The sequence below is a fragment of the Acanthochromis polyacanthus genome, chromosome 15 (assembly GCF_021347895.1).
Source record: "Acanthochromis polyacanthus isolate Apoly-LR-REF ecotype Palm Island chromosome 15, KAUST_Apoly_ChrSc, whole genome shotgun sequence".
Classification (NCBI taxonomy): Eukaryota; Metazoa; Chordata; class Actinopteri; family Pomacentridae; genus Acanthochromis; species Acanthochromis polyacanthus.
In genome coordinates, this window is record NC_067127.1 from 6,816,768 (window position 1) to 6,832,576 (window position 15,809).

Below are 15,809 nucleotides of genomic sequence, written 5' to 3' on the forward strand. Positions count from 1 at the left end.
AAAGGGTTTGGCATATTTTACAATTACAGTTGCTTTTTTAGTTTGGAAATAGAGTGAAATACAAGAAAAAAAAAGGAGCTTACTGAAGTCTAATTTGATTTAGAAAGACTGTAAATCAGGTGTCTTCCTTTATCAGATGTTAAAGGCTTTTTTCAGTTAATTTATCTTGCACCTGCTGTCTATTGTAACGTCATTTGAATGTGAATCTGAGTGATGAGATACTCTACAAGAGCTCGCACAGAGGCCAGTAACCTTGGCTTGACAAATTGACCCCTTTTACCTGTTCCCTGCACTGCTTCCCCATCCAGTCCACACACACACACACACACACACACACACACACACACACACACACACACACACACACACACACACACACACACACACACACACACACACACACACTCCCATCATTTACATATGGAGCTTGCAGTCCTTTCAAAGTGGCTTTCACGGAACATTGTGTTGATAATGATCTTGGTCGTGAGGGAGAGAGAGACACAGATCTCCAGAGACCATCTCACCATAAGACAAGGGGGAAGAGGATAAAACTCCGACTGTACTCCAACTCAAAGGACTTTAACACTCTTTTTCCTCCCAACCTCCCCCCTCCTCTCTCCCCTCCCTCCTCTCTCGAATAAGCCCTCTTGTGTTTTTTAATTGGCAGAAATTAATCTTTAGGATGTAGATGGTAGATTTACATTCATTAAAAGTCAAGAGAGGAAGCCAGGCTTGATGCTAATCAAATCTGCTTAATTATGCTTAACATGAGTATCTCCAGGGGAAGAGAGAGAGAGAGAGAGAGGGAGAGAGAGAGATAGCTAACTCGAACTTTTTACTTTTTGCCTTTGATAACTCCTGCTGAGTATGGCCTTTTCCTTGCCAAAAAGAAATGTCACGACTCTCTTTCTCCATCTGTAGAAAACACACAGATAAAGCCATCAGTGTTAAGCAGGGCTTATTCATGTCGTAAATTCCCACCTTAAAGTGTTTAATAAGTAGTAAATTGCTCATTTTAACCCTCCCAGGCCAGCGCTTTGTTGCTTTTTAGGCTTGTGGCATCATCTGATAACAGATTTGCAGATATCTAATGGACTCAGTTCACCGAAGACAGTGACACAGACAAGGACCTGATGAGTAATACGCCAGCTCAGAGATGTGATTTGCACCTCTAACCTCAGATTCTGGGTTTTAAATTAGTCATTTTTTCCCCTTTTAGTTCATCCATCCACCATCTTGCAAGCAGCCGCAGTGTTTGAGAGAACACTACTACCAGTAGGCTGCAGGATGCCCTGGTGGGAAGTGACTTTGTCTCACAACAGGAAGGTCATAGTTTTAATTCATACAGCAGCCATTGTGCTTAAACTCCCCTGAAAGGAAACAACTGATGCTTAATGCAAAATCTCCCCAGTTAGTGAGGTGCAAAAACACAGTGCACCATACAGACGGAAACAAATTCATGCTTCACTCCGGTTTTAATCAAATAATTCTTGCAGGTCTGAAAAACATCTGAATCCGCAAACTGTTGATCGAGCCGCAGCAATTTTTTTAAAACAACCTTGCTGCATTGATTTTTATCTTCTCTTTTTTTTTTTAAATGTTCGAGGGTGTCATCAGATTTCAATGCTAAATCAGCGGAGTAGCCTATTCTTTGTCTTTGAAGCTCTTTAAGTTCCTCTGTGAGACTTTGCAAGCCTATCTATCTTGACCGCCTGGGAAGATTCCCACTTCACTGAGTTAATTAATGTTTTATATCTCCTTCAATTCCTCTAATTGCTCCAGTAGTGTATGATTAAGTTTTAACCTCCAACATTTGCCTCGCTTCATTTTTAACGTATCCAATAGTTTTCAGTAGTGTGCTGCTTTGGATGTGTTTTCCAGGAAATTGGTGACCTGTGTTTCTCTTTTTTTTGCTGGTTTTTATCTCAAGTAGGCTTGTGATTAAATTTAAAAGTCAGATCCCGAGTGGGTGACCCCTCTGGACCAGTGGTTTCAGGCACCTTTTTCTTATCATGTTAAAAACACACACAGCTTCCTTAAAGAAACCAAATAAATCTGTCCCCATTTTAACATCTTGCCGAGGTGCCATCCTGAGCCAAAGAGACAAAGATAATGTTCATGTTGTGTCGCTGTTTGAAAGCCAAGCTCTGGTCCTTTCCACATGTCTGTTTTGGCCAGTGAGCAGCACAAGCATGAGGGAAATGTGTAGGTGGTTAGATCAGCCGATGAAGTGTAAATACCACTCAATCTGTTCTCATTAGAGGAGTAAAAACATACGAATCACTTCGCCTCTATTAAAAATGCCCCAGGGTCCTAGTTAAGTGTGTGTGTGGTCATAAATGTGGTTGTGTGAAAGAGAAGGAGGGGGGATGACAGAATGATGTTTTGGCATTTGTGTCTGCAGAGGGGATCTGAAATGCCACCACCATCAATGCTGCTTAATTCTCAGAAACACACTCTTAATCTGAACAGACAATCCGTTCCGACAGCCACTGTTATGATTCAAATCAACTTGGAATGAAGGGTGTGTGTGTGTGCTCTTGTGAGTGAGAGAGTATGTCATTGTGTTTTGGTATGTGATTAGGTGTCTGTGTGTGTGTGTATGTGCATGACCAAGATATCACACATCCATTGCACATTCCCCTATGATAATGTGGATTGATTATGGATATGATAATGAGAGGCCGGCGCGGCGTCGCGACCTTCACAAGGTCTAATTGAAACAAGCGTTGGTCCTCCGAAGCACTTATCAAGTCACACAGCACATCATTAATCACGGAGAATACAAGCTGTCACTGTAACACACATGCACACACACACACACATATCCACACATTCTCTATATTTTTCTGTTTTTCTATCATGCACACACACATGCTCTCTCTCTCCGTTCTCCTTTCTCTCCCTCTCCTTCTCTTACACACACACACAAACACACACACACACAATGCAAGCTGTCACTACAATATGCCTGGCATTGTCTTCTTTTAAGGAGAGTGGACAGCTCGTCCACCCTCCATCTCTATTTTTTACAAGAAAAGTTGAAGAACAAACAGGCTGTTTGAGTTAAACCTTTAAAAAAAAAGAAAGAGACGAGGTGGATTGTTAAAACAATTCGACAAATATGAACAGCTGTTCCCTCTACCCAAACTCGCCTGAAATTGAATTAGCTCAAGTTGTTTTACTACCTGCTTTTATTAGAAGACAATTTAACAACCAAATGTGATTCCAATGTCTGATTAAGGCAGCATATGGTGCCTACCTGTTAAACACAATGTGTTCAATACCAGCTTAACGCCTCAGTGAGCCACTCGAATAAACTAATAAGCCCAATATCATATTAGTCATTACATAGTCCAACACACAAAATTCCAATCTGATAAAAAGGTGGTTTCATTATCATCATAGGGAAAACACAAGGGAGTTTGCATGCAGTGCGTTGATACCATCATCAACTTTGTTAATTGTTATTCAATTAACTGCTTTTGTTAATGAAACCAATTAATACTTTAAAACAAGCAGGGAGATATATGATTATTATGCATCTATGCAGAGTACAGCTAATTACAACTGTAAATCAATCAATTCTACATTAATCAGGTTGGAAAATGTCCAAAAACAACAAAGTCACTAAAAGACTTTGGAAGTTTTTTTTCTTTTTTTTTACATATTTTGATTGCCATGCTATTATCCTGTCTAATGATTGTTAACGATCCTTTAAAGAGTTTATGATCCAATTTCCTTGCTATGAATTTAATTGGGACCTAAACAGTATAATCTTACGGTGTAAGAGTGTGCCCTGTATTTAATCAACGGTGGTGTATTGGAAAAAAAGCTCTAACAAGGTCACAGAACTCCTCTCAGGGCAAATAAATACAGTCGGTGAAGCTTCACATTGCTGAGGGATGAGGGCCAGACGGGCTTGATCAGTCACAGAAATACTGATAAATCAGTCACTTCAGTGCCAGGCCTTTAAGCATGATGTCTCCAGGATATACACTTCAGTGTGGGTTTCATTAATTGGATTTCAGAACATTAGAATACACTGCTTTCTTGGAAGTTTTGTAATGTAATTTTTGTCAGTGGTAGAAGAAATAACAGATTTTTGACTTAGGTAAAAGTGGAAACAACAAAATGTAGAATATAGCATTCAGTTTTCAAAATTGTACTTCAAGCAAAACCAACTTTTAAAATATGAAATAACACATTCTTTCTATTCCAAATTAAACCTACTATTAACTCAATATGGTATCACCTTTAGCTTATGGTGACTAACATAAGCAAATGTGGGAAAATTTAAGAAAGACACTACTGTAAAACTGACTAATTTCATCATCTTTACAACAAGAACTTAACAGCCGTACACACAAAAAATAAACAGTGCTGTGGTCCTTTCCCATTTGTTCTCTGTCAGGTTGTCTGCTGAGGATGCCATTAAAGCAAGTCTGAAGAAAATCAAAATAAAATGAGGGAAAAAAATCAGCTTAATGTGCCATTATCTTGTCCAACAGACCACAGTGGCAGTTTTCAGCAAAGGGTCGTAAAATCTCGCCTTAAGGGAAAGCACCTAAGTATTCCCAGCTAAATGTGCTTCGATATGAAAGTAAAATTATTTATCAGAATCATTATATATTATAGAACTGGATTAATTTTGATGATGCATTAACATGTGAGCAGCGTTTTAAGGTCAGAGCTGGATGCTGTGGTACAAAAACAACCCATTTTACATGGTGTTGGGTGCATGTGTGTCTATTTTATGTAGGTGTAAAGCTCATAAATCAGTGAAATACAGTAAATTTAGTTAAATAGAAGTATAAATTAGCATAAAATCAATATATTGAAGCACAAGTACGCGTGAAATTTGTTGCTTTAAAGCATTGTATCCATCACGCTAGTTCCCTAAAATGCCGTGAAAGACTTGTCAGACTTCGACAAAGAAGTCTGTTTTTGGTCACAACTCATTTTATAATCATCCTCATCTGAAATTATGTCTTTTTTAACTAAAAGTTCTAGGTCTGAAATTATCATATAAGGAGCAATAAAACATGAAATGGACAAACAAAGCCTTGTCTCTGTGGGGAGACCATTAAACCAACCTGTTTATTGCTAATGGTAATTAGTGACCCAAACATAACTCTGCGCACAAAGATCTCCGACTTCTGCTTAAACTCTGCTTCAAATAAGGCTCTTGGCTTCATGAGACAATGTGGTTGTAATTTAGGTTTGGAAAAACATCAACAGACTGTCTTCCCTTATACATAAAGAACTTCTAATCAGTCCAGTCTAATTATTTTTCTAATATCCACTGCAAACACCTGAACTGTAATTGCCACACATACAGTAGGTCTTTCACTTTTAAATGAGACTGCCCTCATTTATCAGAAAAATAATCCTCGCCCTGGATAATTATCAGACGTACAAATATAAACACCTTTAGAAGTTCTGATGCGAGGACCTGCTTGCCTCTTAAGTTGATACAGTCATGTGACCTGACCAGTGCCCTAGTTGAACACCTCTTAGATGTTTATGCATATATGGACGCTAATCTCTGTCAGGACTGTGGGATTTGGGAATATTTTGTTTAACAGAGATCAAAGTAGCTGGCTTGGATAAGGAGAAACCCTTCAACCACATCAAACAGAGAGCAATGCATCCTCGAATCCCACGCCCATAGTAGCCAATCAAGCCATGCATAACTCTTTTTTCCTTTGTAAAAAGGAAAAGGATTCTCGGTGTGGGTCTGCCTCCTTCAGCATCCCATGCAGCTCACCCCCCACTGAGACCAGGGGTTGTTTAGACTTACGGACTATCAAGGAGAGCCACTGCACCGCATCTGTATGTCTGTCATGCTTGGCTAACACGATGCTGGTATTGAGGAACAGAGAGATGCTGTGTTAAGAGATCAAAGCAGCAGTGCAGAGATTTAGACTCGCGGCCTGTCAGTCAAGATGGCGAGACAAAGCAGAAGAAGACAGAAATGCTTACACACACACACTGCTGCTCGCTCTCCGGCTTCCTCTGTGGTGAGCCTGTGAGGGGTGAGGCGTTACTGTCAGATGGCTTAGGGGCTACTCATTTGTAGACATCTACAGCGTTGCGTGAACACCTCAACTCTCACACGTAGAAGGACACACACACACTCTTACCAACTACTGATACAAGCCTGGGTGGTTAAGGTCGCCTGCAGACCGTATATTGGCCTGTGGAGGAATGTTCTGTGCTCTCAGCATTTTCCCTCGCCTCGAAGATGAATAGAGCTATTTTACAGACAGCGGAGAAACAAAACAATGCTGCCTGGTTAGATACATGATGTAGAGGTTTCATTTCTGGTTGATCAAAGACATGGTATTTTTGTCAAGTTTGCAATACATCTCAAATACTTTTTCAGAGCCAGGACATAAAGGAGAGAACATTTCAGATCAACAGGACATCCTGCCGTAAAGAATGACCCTTGTTCATGTCTTATTTTTTAGTGAGGTATGCTGTTGCCTGTGGATGCGATCACCCAAGCATGGTCTGTTTTTGTATTGTATTGTGCAATGTTCTGGCAATATCTTTGTCCCTTTCACCTAGTGTGACAGGAAAGATCATTTCCTTTGTAAAATCCCTCAAAAAAAAAATTAGCTCCTATTAAGGGGAGGCCAGTAAGAATGATATCACTTGGAAAAAATGCTTTGCTACATTCTAAATTTGGATCAAGACAACATAAAAAAAAGTAAAATAAAAAGGGGAATTAAAAAAATACTTAAGACAATCTCACAACTGGTGATTCATCTGAAAAGTTGAGTTGAGTTACACAGAAATGAAGACCTTTGATTGGAATAAGAAATGCACAACACCACCTGGTGGCCATCAACTGTAACATTTTAATTTAGAGTTTTCCATCCTTGATAATCACATCACATGAAAAATGGTAATGGCAAAAGAATATTATGCTAACAGAAAATGTAAAAAAAAAAGATAACACTTAACAAATCAGACATTTCAAATCACCTTAAAAGCATTTCATCATGAAAAGAGCAACACAAGTTGACGATCAGAAATCAGAAGTCTGCTCTGAAATTAAGGCGGGATGTCAATGCAAACCTGAACCAACACATTACAAATTGTGTTAGGAAAAACTTGGGGCACAAATAAGTTTCAGGCAAAATGGCGGAGCGTGCCCTCATTTCAGGAGAAGTCCAGCGTTCAGAGCAAGGACTAAAGTTGGTACCTCTACACAAAAACCGTGACACAAGTCAAAGCACAGGACAGGAGCATATTAGTCACCGAGGAGGCATGGAGGACAGAGTGCCAAAATATAGACAAATCTGGTTTCCTGGAGAGCCCATGGTAGGTACAGATCCAGGAATGGGGTATGATCCCATTAAAAGGTCCCAAACTGAGGTGATCTGTCTTCATTTTCAGTTTGTGCAGTTCTCAGAAGCCTGAAAGAGAAAATAAATATACATACTTGTAAATCACCATCATAATTCATTACATGTTCATAATAAAGTGAATGTTTGCAAAACTGAGTAAAAATGAATGAATGTGTGAAAAACATAGAAGCTCCATCAAAACCTCTATCATTTATGATTTTTTAAAACATTTCAGTATCTCCAGGATATTTTCCCACAACTAAATGTACTCAGCAACAGTAATTAAAATGTTCCCCTTTTGATTCTGTCACATAACCCCGTGTCTGCATATGGGCTTTAAGTAAACAGAAATGCTTTACAGTATTCATTGTATAGCAATTACAGTGCATGAGTACAGAGCACTGCAGATGCTGATAGAAAAACTCTTGAAAGGAGGTGACAAAAATTCAACAGCTCAAACCAAATTAAACTTTGACAGCATACCACCATGTTAGAAAAGGGCCCTATACACTAACTCCTACTGTGTATCTGCAATTTCAAAATGTGATATTGATATATAAAAAGGGTCTCATATGGTGATAGTCCATTTCTATTGTGTTTTGTATGTCCCAAAAACTGGCGGTATGAAATAAAAGCTATGAGTAAAATAAAGATACTTACTACTGCCATTGCTCTAGCCCAACTTAACAAGGTGGGCTACAAGCCAGTCAGAACTTTATTCAGTTTCAATGCAGAAACTAGTCTTCCAGTTAAAAATGTATATCTTCCTGGCCACTCGCTGCCTGCTGATTTTAAGGTGAGGTATTCAGTATGTAGTCTGACTCACCGGATGTAGGATGCAGGTAAAAGCCAGTTCATTTCAGCTGTCTTTGTCCCTCCTTCTGCTATCTCTGTTACTGTTTTCTTTATGATGGGAAACAGCAACAATAACCTCTGAGTAGCAACCTACTACACTATACATTTCAAGTTTTGTCAAGACTTGTATGAGCATTTTTTGCCCCCTTTAGCAGAAAGACAGTGGGGTGCAACCAGACCATTCTGTAGTACAGACAATAACCATAAGGGGAAAAATAAAAAGACTGTATTCAACAATAAAAAATAAATTCTTTGCAAAAAAAAAAAAAAAAATCAAAGTACAAAGTAGCTTTCCTATTTCAGTGACAGAAGTACCTGTCAAAAATGAATACTATTTAAGGAGGTTATTCTTCACATTGTGACTTCATTGGCATCCCAGATTCTTCCTCGTCTGACCCACAGAAAACCTACCCAGGAACTAGTCTGATTCTTGGATCCTGTGAGCATTTACAACCCCATCTTCATTCCAAATCTGGACCAGATACAGCACCTAACCTTTGTTCTACACCTGCACCATTTAAAGCCTGTTGATTAACATTATGCACAATGCAAGAACACAAAAACACAGAAAGGCACAATCAATAACATTCAATTTTTTAAAAAATCTTCTTGGTTTTTAGTTTGAAGCCAAAGCAGCTGGTGTGAGGTGTAGTACAGAATGGTCCAGCAAAGCAAGACTATTCAGAATGAGCAGGTCAACCAGGTTTATCTCCTTTGTTGAGCTGCTTCTGCCAACTCTAAACTGCCTCAGCCACCAGCAAAGCACACTACATGTTTATATTTTTTGATTGCAATGTCATCAGTACAGTAAAATCCTTAATGTTTGCACATTGTGTGACTAACGTGTCAGATTTGATCATTAGCTTTGATCACATGACCACAGACCAGGGCAGTGTAGGAAATATATTGCCCAGGGACATTCAGAGATAGAACGTTCTGGTCTCACACACACTTTCATGTCTATGTCAGTTATCTAGGTGTCAACAGTTTCGCAAATGCAGACAGAGTCTCTTTCCTGAAGTGGGTGCGAACAGCAGCAGATTGACTGCATTTAAAACTGCACACATTTTAACAGCCCGTTTCAAACAAGCCTACACGAGCAGTTATACAGTCATGGTAAAATTAACCATCTTTGCAGTGCATTGAGCTAAAAAACTGAAAGACACACTGTGAGAACATGCAAGACTTTCATTATGAGCTGGAGAGGAGCACAATATGGGACTTCTAAATGATGGTCGTTTTTCTGGTCTCTTTCCATCTGATACATTTTGTTGTCTCATTCTATATATATACACATTATATCGTCTTATCATAGCTTTGTTGAAGGTTAGCAGAGCAGCTGCAAGTATCACACCCTACAGCCTGACACTACTAAATTCCAGCTGGTGTAGGCAGTTCAAAATCTGAATATGTAATAAAATAACCAGTTGATTAACATAGTTAATGCATTACAATTTTGAAATATAAGTAAGTATGATTTCAGTATCTGATGGTTTGTTATTGCTGTGTTTAGTAGAGAGAAACTGACATCTCATCTGTTCAAGATTTAAATTAATGCCTCTGTAGTAAATAAAATAAAACAGTGTTCAGATTCTAACGTCTGTCATTAAAGGAGTGTATAAAAATAAGAAATGTCTTTCCACTTTATCTAAATACTGGGCTTTTACAGAGAAATTTGTAGCTTTGTGTGGTACATCTCACATTGAGAAGGGGTTTCTTTTCCTTTCTTTCTTCTCATAAACATGCTCATATTTTCAAATAATTTGCCCTAAAAGCTAAAACAGTGCTGCTTTGTGATACCTTAAAAAATATTACAATACATTTTAGAATATAGTAATGCAAAAATTTCAATAGCCCCACAAAACAGGTTTAAAACAATGGTTAAATATCAAATTTATAGCAAACAGGATTTGATGCACCACCTCATTCTTCAGAAAAATCAACAAACCTGACACACACGGATTCATGTGTAAAACGTGGGTTTGTTCCTCGCTAGTTAGACTAGTTAGAGCTTCTCAGATGCCAGTGTTTTCTGCTCATCTCCATACTATAACGTTGCAACTTCAGGATTCAATGTTTTGAACTGTGTAAGAAAAATTCAGACGCCACTTTTGGGATTTTTACATTGGCAAGTGACATGATTTCTCATAAATACCTAACTGATCAGCAGCCACAGTAGTTGGTAAACAGGGCTACAACCTCACATGCTACATCTTAAAAACATTCTCTTCACGAATATGAAAGGACTGGCTCATTAAGAGCCCGTTTATGTACCTTGAGGGACTCAGAGGCTTTTCGAAGCTCTTTGATGACTGCAGACAGGGCTTCTGGGTTGATGCCCTGCTCACACAGTCTAACACATATGGACAGAGACTCCATGTCCAAACCTGTGTTCAGCAACCTGGAGATCTCCAGCAGCACTGTTGGAGGACAGGGTGTCAAGTCAAAACTCTTGCAAACAAGCGTTCACCATGAAACTCATATTTTTTACGAATAAATTTTAAGTTATTTCCCCTACTAATAAACAAGTGCATGTGTATTTAAGACATATTTACCGTCCATTGTCTCCCGGACTGCGTTTACGTTTGCATTTGCTGCACTTGCCATAGTGATGGATGAATATAGTTAGCTAACGCTTGCTAATAAATGGCTAACTAATGAAGACTGAAGACGCGATACAGGATTACTAAGTTATCACAACAGTTCAGCCGGACTTTAAACGTGTCGTATGCATTTTAGAAAAGAACTGTATAAAAATTGGAAATGTACACTCAAGACGGGACAACGTTAGCTGCCAGTTAGCCACCTAGCCCCCCTGCACTGGACTCTCGCGCAACTGCTGGAGGAAGTGGCGACACAGATTTCTTCGTTTCTATTGGCTGCGGGGTCTTGTGGGCGAAATTGAAATGAACGTTTGAACTGTCTCTGCTGATTGTTTGCTGCTGAGTCTTCATGAGGATCTTTTTTTAACTGTGTGATCAAAGTCCCGACCCATTAATAGTTGTAAGTACCAATGGCTAAATATATATATAGCTCATTTGTTATTTTATTTTCAAGGAAAGTGTAACGTTGTAGCCAAATAGTTGTCGCTTCCTTCGAAGGCTAGTTAACGTTAAGAAACGAGGGAATCAGTGTAACTAACATACCAAGCTAACTAAAATAACGCCTAGTCAGAAAGTAGAGACTGTTGTTTTGTCGATTATTCCTTGCAAGTGTTATGTTTGAAATGTCTTTAACTAGGATATTTGGTTTGGTCAGCTAAGATGGGGGACCATATCGAGCCACAGATCACCCCAGAGACTCCAGGCAGGCCTTCCATTAGGAACCCCTTTGAAAGTCCCAATGACTACCACCATCTCCGGGAACCTCTGGTCCCAAGCCCCTCTGTCTTCAAATCCAAGCCTTGTAAAGCTGTAAGTCGGAACTCATTTCATACCTCCCACCTGAACAGTTTCCCAGGTATAGTTTAAACCTAGTCTGAGACTAAAGGAAAAAAATCAGTGAAGATCTCGACTGAATTTTTCCTCATAGTGTCAGACTAGAATTAACCCATCTATCCCTCGTGGAATGAGCCTTTATATTTTCGACAATATGACACATGCATGAATGCACATCTGTTACTGAAAAGTTTAAGTACTTTCAGTTTTGCTGCATGATGTTCCCATTTTTTTCTTGTGGACATCCTGCAGCACTTCCTTCTTTCTAGGCTGTATGTAGTCTCATATTCACTTCCTTATCTGTCTCTTTCCCAGACTCCACCCAAGTTTAACTGGTCTATCGATGAAATGGCAAGTTTCCTACCTGTACATATAGACCCAGAGGAAATCCAACGACAGTCTTTTTACCTCAGCCAGACAAGGTAAGTACTGAAACAGTAGTCACAGTAGATATAGGGGCAAAATTGAACTCTTGAACGATGTTACTGTACTAAAGTACGGTCATGTTCATGTATTAAGAGAGCAATTAAAGATCGCAGGGAATTTAAGTGATTTGTTTATTCTTTCTTGCAGGACGGATTCTGACATTGAGGAAAAACGTCAGAATGCTATTGAGCAGGTTTGAAAATCTAATCGAATCTCATTTTATTGCATATTTGATAGAGTTTTTAGTGCTTTGGTGATTTGTAATGCTGTCATTTTCTATTTCTCAATTAAGTTTTTTACCAAAGGAGCCATTGTGCCTTCCCCCTGGGCAGCACCAGACATCCGAAAAGCCCCTCAGATGTATAAGAAAAGTAAGTTCGTTCACTGTTTCTGTCACTTTTTCACTCCTGTTTTAACGATTGTCTGAAGTTTTTCATATTTTTTGCGTCCCATTTTTATTTATGCATTTAATTTTATGTAAAGTTGATTTCTCTTCAATTGAATGTTTCTTTGTTTTTGTCTTTTCATATGTAGGTTCTAAGTCTGCAATGATTGCAGAGGAGCCTGAAAAAATCTCAGGTTGGTTTGCCTTTTGAGAGGGTTTAACATCACTTTCTACAATCTGTGCCCATCTCTACTTTTTTAAACTACACACTAACTTGTATTTGTTGTGGGTTTTTTTTTTTCAGTTGCTTGTCAGACAACCCTTTCGTTGCCTTTGGCTTTTGACTTGGAGAAAGTACTAGGTAAGCTTCTTTCAAATGTCAGCAGAACAGTGTTTGGAGGATAGCAGAGTGTTCCACTATTAAGTCACCATGTCTGTTTTTTTCCTTCTCAGGGGAATATTACCGCTACGAGGAGCCGTGTGATGCTATGCAGGAGAGTCTTAGTTCCTCCTCCTTGAGACGAAAACTGTTCCTCGATGGCCAGGGCAGTTACAGCGGCTCTGATAGCTCGAGTCCACCAAGCCCAGACAGAAGCCATGCTAGACGAGAGAGGAAATTAATCAACGGAGGAGAGGAAGCTGTAGAAGGGGTTGAAGGTTCTGAGGTTATGTCACCTATCTTTTCCTCCCCTTTGTCCTGTGGTGTGTCGGCTCCAACTCCCTCTACAGTGAGTGCAAGGATGCATATGATGAATATTTTGACACATATGAAGCTGAATATGTCTCATTCAGGCAATCAGCGAAAGGATCTCATTTTTAAGCATGAAACTGAAGAAAGCAAGCACCTCTGAATATCTTTTGTCATCTAATCAGCAAATGTTTGCTTTTAATTTGAGTCCATCTCCTGATGATTATTATTATCTGTACAAAAGTCCTGAAAATGTTGGTCTTTCTCAAAAGCAACCACTAAACTTGTGGAATTGAGTTAACATTTTTGGTTTAAGAGATTTTTAACAAGGATTTACAGGGCTTTTTGTGTTTCTAGTATAGTTAAATCAACAGTTGCACTGTTAAACAAAAATTAAATCACTTTGTCTTTAATTTTAGGATCAGTTCTCATCCAGTCCCATCCAGCACGGCTGTTTCCGGGACTGCAGCCTCGGCAGCATCAGTAGTCCTATGTTTCCTGATAGATCGTCTCCTGCTGGCCTCGTCTCACCCACAGTTTCTCCTATTGTTGCACACGTAGCACACACGCCCATATCCTCAGGTACAGTTTGGTTTGCAACTTGTACACAAATTCACATTAAAGAAATAAACTATAAGTGGGGAAACAACGTGTTTAAATTGATTGTCTCTTCAATCTGAATCTTTGCTCTTTCTTTAGCTGAGAGGAAGCATCAAAGTAATTTCACTCCGCCTGGTGTTCCCCTGGACATAGATGTAACATCCTGCAATGAGAGTCCGTTTGTTGAAGGTTGCTCTCCCATTCGTAGCTGCTCCCCACACCAGCTCCATTGCCACAATGAGCCCCACCATGTCTCCAGACCCAAGCCCAGACCCAGAGTCCGCTGCTGGGCTTCTCCTCCCCTCATCTCCCCGATCCTCAACTCTAAGCTCCAAGACAATCACGAAGCAGAGGAACCACTTATATCTTCCTCATCCTCCTCCTCTTCCCTTCCCCCTATGGATCTGGATCCATTGTCACCCCTGGTCAGGGATGCCCACCCTGTTGATGCTGAGAGAGTTACATTGGATCCTATGGAACCTGTGAAAATGGAGGAAGGAAAGGATACAGGGAGAGAAGTGAGACTGGAAGAGGAGGAGGAGGAAGAGGAAGAAGGTGGAAGGCCTTCAGGACAGCTGACCAGCTCACGGATGGGGAATGTGTCGGCAGTAGAAAGCTCTCAGATGTTTGTGTCTCTTCTGGCAGAGGGAAGCAGCATACGCTACGATTCTAGCATGCAGGTTTGAGAGAGCAATTTCGCCAAGGCAGACTTTGTTCTTTTTCTATTTTACTGTTTTGTATATTTGACTTGTATAAATGACTTCTCACTGGTCATTTCATATTTCTGTTTTTCTTCTTAAAGATTTGCGACTGACTGCGTTTTGTGTGTGTTTAGGTGGACAGCGGCTACAACACTACCTCAGCGGGCACTGCCAGTCTTATTGATGGTCTCAGCTCAGACTGTCACAGCAAAGAATCCTTCAGTTCCAACTTGGTGGAAGAAGCCTTCCAAGTCACCCGACACACTAAAGTAAAGGTAATGTGTACCTTTCAGACACAGTTCTAATAATTGCAATATAGTAGTTCAAATACATTACTGAAGAAAGTCTTTTTTTAAAAATTATTTTCAACTAAAAGCAAGTTTCTTATCTTCCAGGTATTTTATCCTCACCACTGAGCCAATTGTTTTATGCATTTAAAGGGACACCTCAAGTGGAAGCTTAAGATGGTTATTTTACAATCAAATGCAACAAAGTTTACACTGTGTTTGAAGCATTTATGGCAAAGTCATTTCTTTAGACCGAACAAGGCCAACTGTTAAATGAAGTATGAATTGGATTAAGGGTTTCACATGTGGTTATTAGTTCTTTGGAAGTTAATGGTTCAAGTTACCTGGCTGATGGTAAATGCATTTCTTCACTGTTCCATCACAGGACAACAAAGGGAAGTCCAACCCATAGACATCATTGCCCCACTGTAAGACACTGACAGCTGTAATTTTGAGTCGACAGTGCTTTTTGATTCACTATACTGGTGTAAAAAAAGAGGGAGGAAAAAATATAATTTCTGTACCAAATCTGCACAACAACCTTCCTGAATGCTGTATTAATGCAGTATTTCAATTATATTTGGTGCTGACATGAATAACTTGATAGATCCTAACTTTCAGATGACATGAGATCTGTACTGTATTTATGTTTTCATAAAACTGTTTATCATGATGATTTTATATGACAAGAGCTTATTTTTCCTTTATTGAATGAATAAGAATTAAATTCAGGTCACTTGCAGGTCTTGTTCGTATCAATGAATTATTTATTACCGAATAAGACACTGAATAATGCCACTAGTGAACTGAAAGCTGATTGAGCCTTTTTTTTTTTTACATTTTTTTCTATACTTAAAGTATCAGCTGGATTTTTGTCACATTAAATTCACTTGAATTCTTTGTCTGGCTTGACGATGAATTGTTTATTATTGTTGAGTTGGATCGTTGTAAAATGTTTCTGCTGCACTGAATAGTCTTGAGTAAAGGGGTATTTTGACTCGGTGGCTTTGTCCAGCCGTGTATCTGAGTTTCCATTATATCAGTAAAATGTATCATCACTTAATGCAAATTT

The 15,809-nt window shown here is 39.3% G+C and overlaps 2 protein-coding genes across 3 annotated transcripts; one reads left to right on the plus strand and one right to left on the minus strand.

Annotated features, from left to right (window-relative positions):
* Positions 1-6,846: 6,846 nt before the first annotated feature.
* Positions 6,847-11,068, minus strand: mzt1 (mitotic spindle organizing protein 1). The gene is made up of 3 exons (XM_022223369.2): positions 10,769-11,068; positions 10,488-10,633; positions 6,847-7,427 (listed from the first exon to the last, which is right to left on the minus strand). Exons 1-3 carry the CDS (start codon positions 10,818-10,820, stop codon positions 7,404-7,406), a joined length of 222 nt encoding a protein of 73 aa, XP_022079061.1. The 5' UTR covers positions 10,821-11,068; the 3' UTR covers positions 6,847-7,403.
* A 41-nt stretch (positions 11,069-11,109) lies between these two features.
* bora (bora aurora kinase A activator) lies at positions 11,110-15,637 on the plus strand. 2 transcript variants are annotated; one of them, XM_051960197.1, is made up of 12 exons: positions 11,110-11,216; positions 11,454-11,626; positions 11,966-12,072; positions 12,224-12,269; positions 12,369-12,447; positions 12,611-12,655; positions 12,766-12,822; positions 12,915-13,189; positions 13,569-13,731; positions 13,849-14,429; positions 14,585-14,725; positions 14,846-15,637. In XM_051960197.1, the coding sequence occupies exons 2-12, from the start codon at positions 11,477-11,479 to the stop codon at positions 14,864-14,866; spliced, it is 1,665 nt and encodes a 554-aa protein (XP_051816157.1). In that variant the 5' UTR covers positions 11,110-11,216; positions 11,454-11,476; the 3' UTR covers positions 14,867-15,637. The 2 variants fall into 2 exon arrangements, with proteins under 2 accessions (XP_051816157.1, XP_022079056.1); XM_022223364.2 differs by having other exon boundaries at positions 11,114-11,216; positions 11,472-11,626.
* Positions 15,638-15,809: the final 172 nt, after the last annotated feature.

Coding starts and splice junctions, on each gene's coding strand:
- mzt1 (XM_022223369.2), bottom strand. CDS start 10,820: ATGGCAAGTGCAGCAAATGCAAACGTAAACGCAGTCCGGGAGACAATG. Junction 10,634..10,768: donor AGTCCGGGAGACAATGGACG/GTAAATATGTCT, acceptor GTCCTCCAACAG/TGCTGCTGGAGATCTCCAGG. Junction 7,428..10,487: donor AAGCCTCTGAGTCCCTCAAG/GTACATAAACGG, acceptor TTTCTCTTTCAG/GCTTCTGAGAACTGCACAAA.
- bora (XM_051960197.1), top strand. CDS start 11,477: ATGGGGGACCATATCGAGCCACAGATCACCCCAGAGACTCCAGGCAGG. Junction 12,448..12,610: donor CCCTCAGATGTATAAGAAAA/GTAAGTTCGTTC, acceptor TTTCATATGTAG/GTTCTAAGTCTGCAATGATT. Junction 14,430..14,584: donor GCTACGATTCTAGCATGCAG/GTTTGAGAGAGC, acceptor GTGTGTGTTTAG/GTGGACAGCGGCTACAACAC.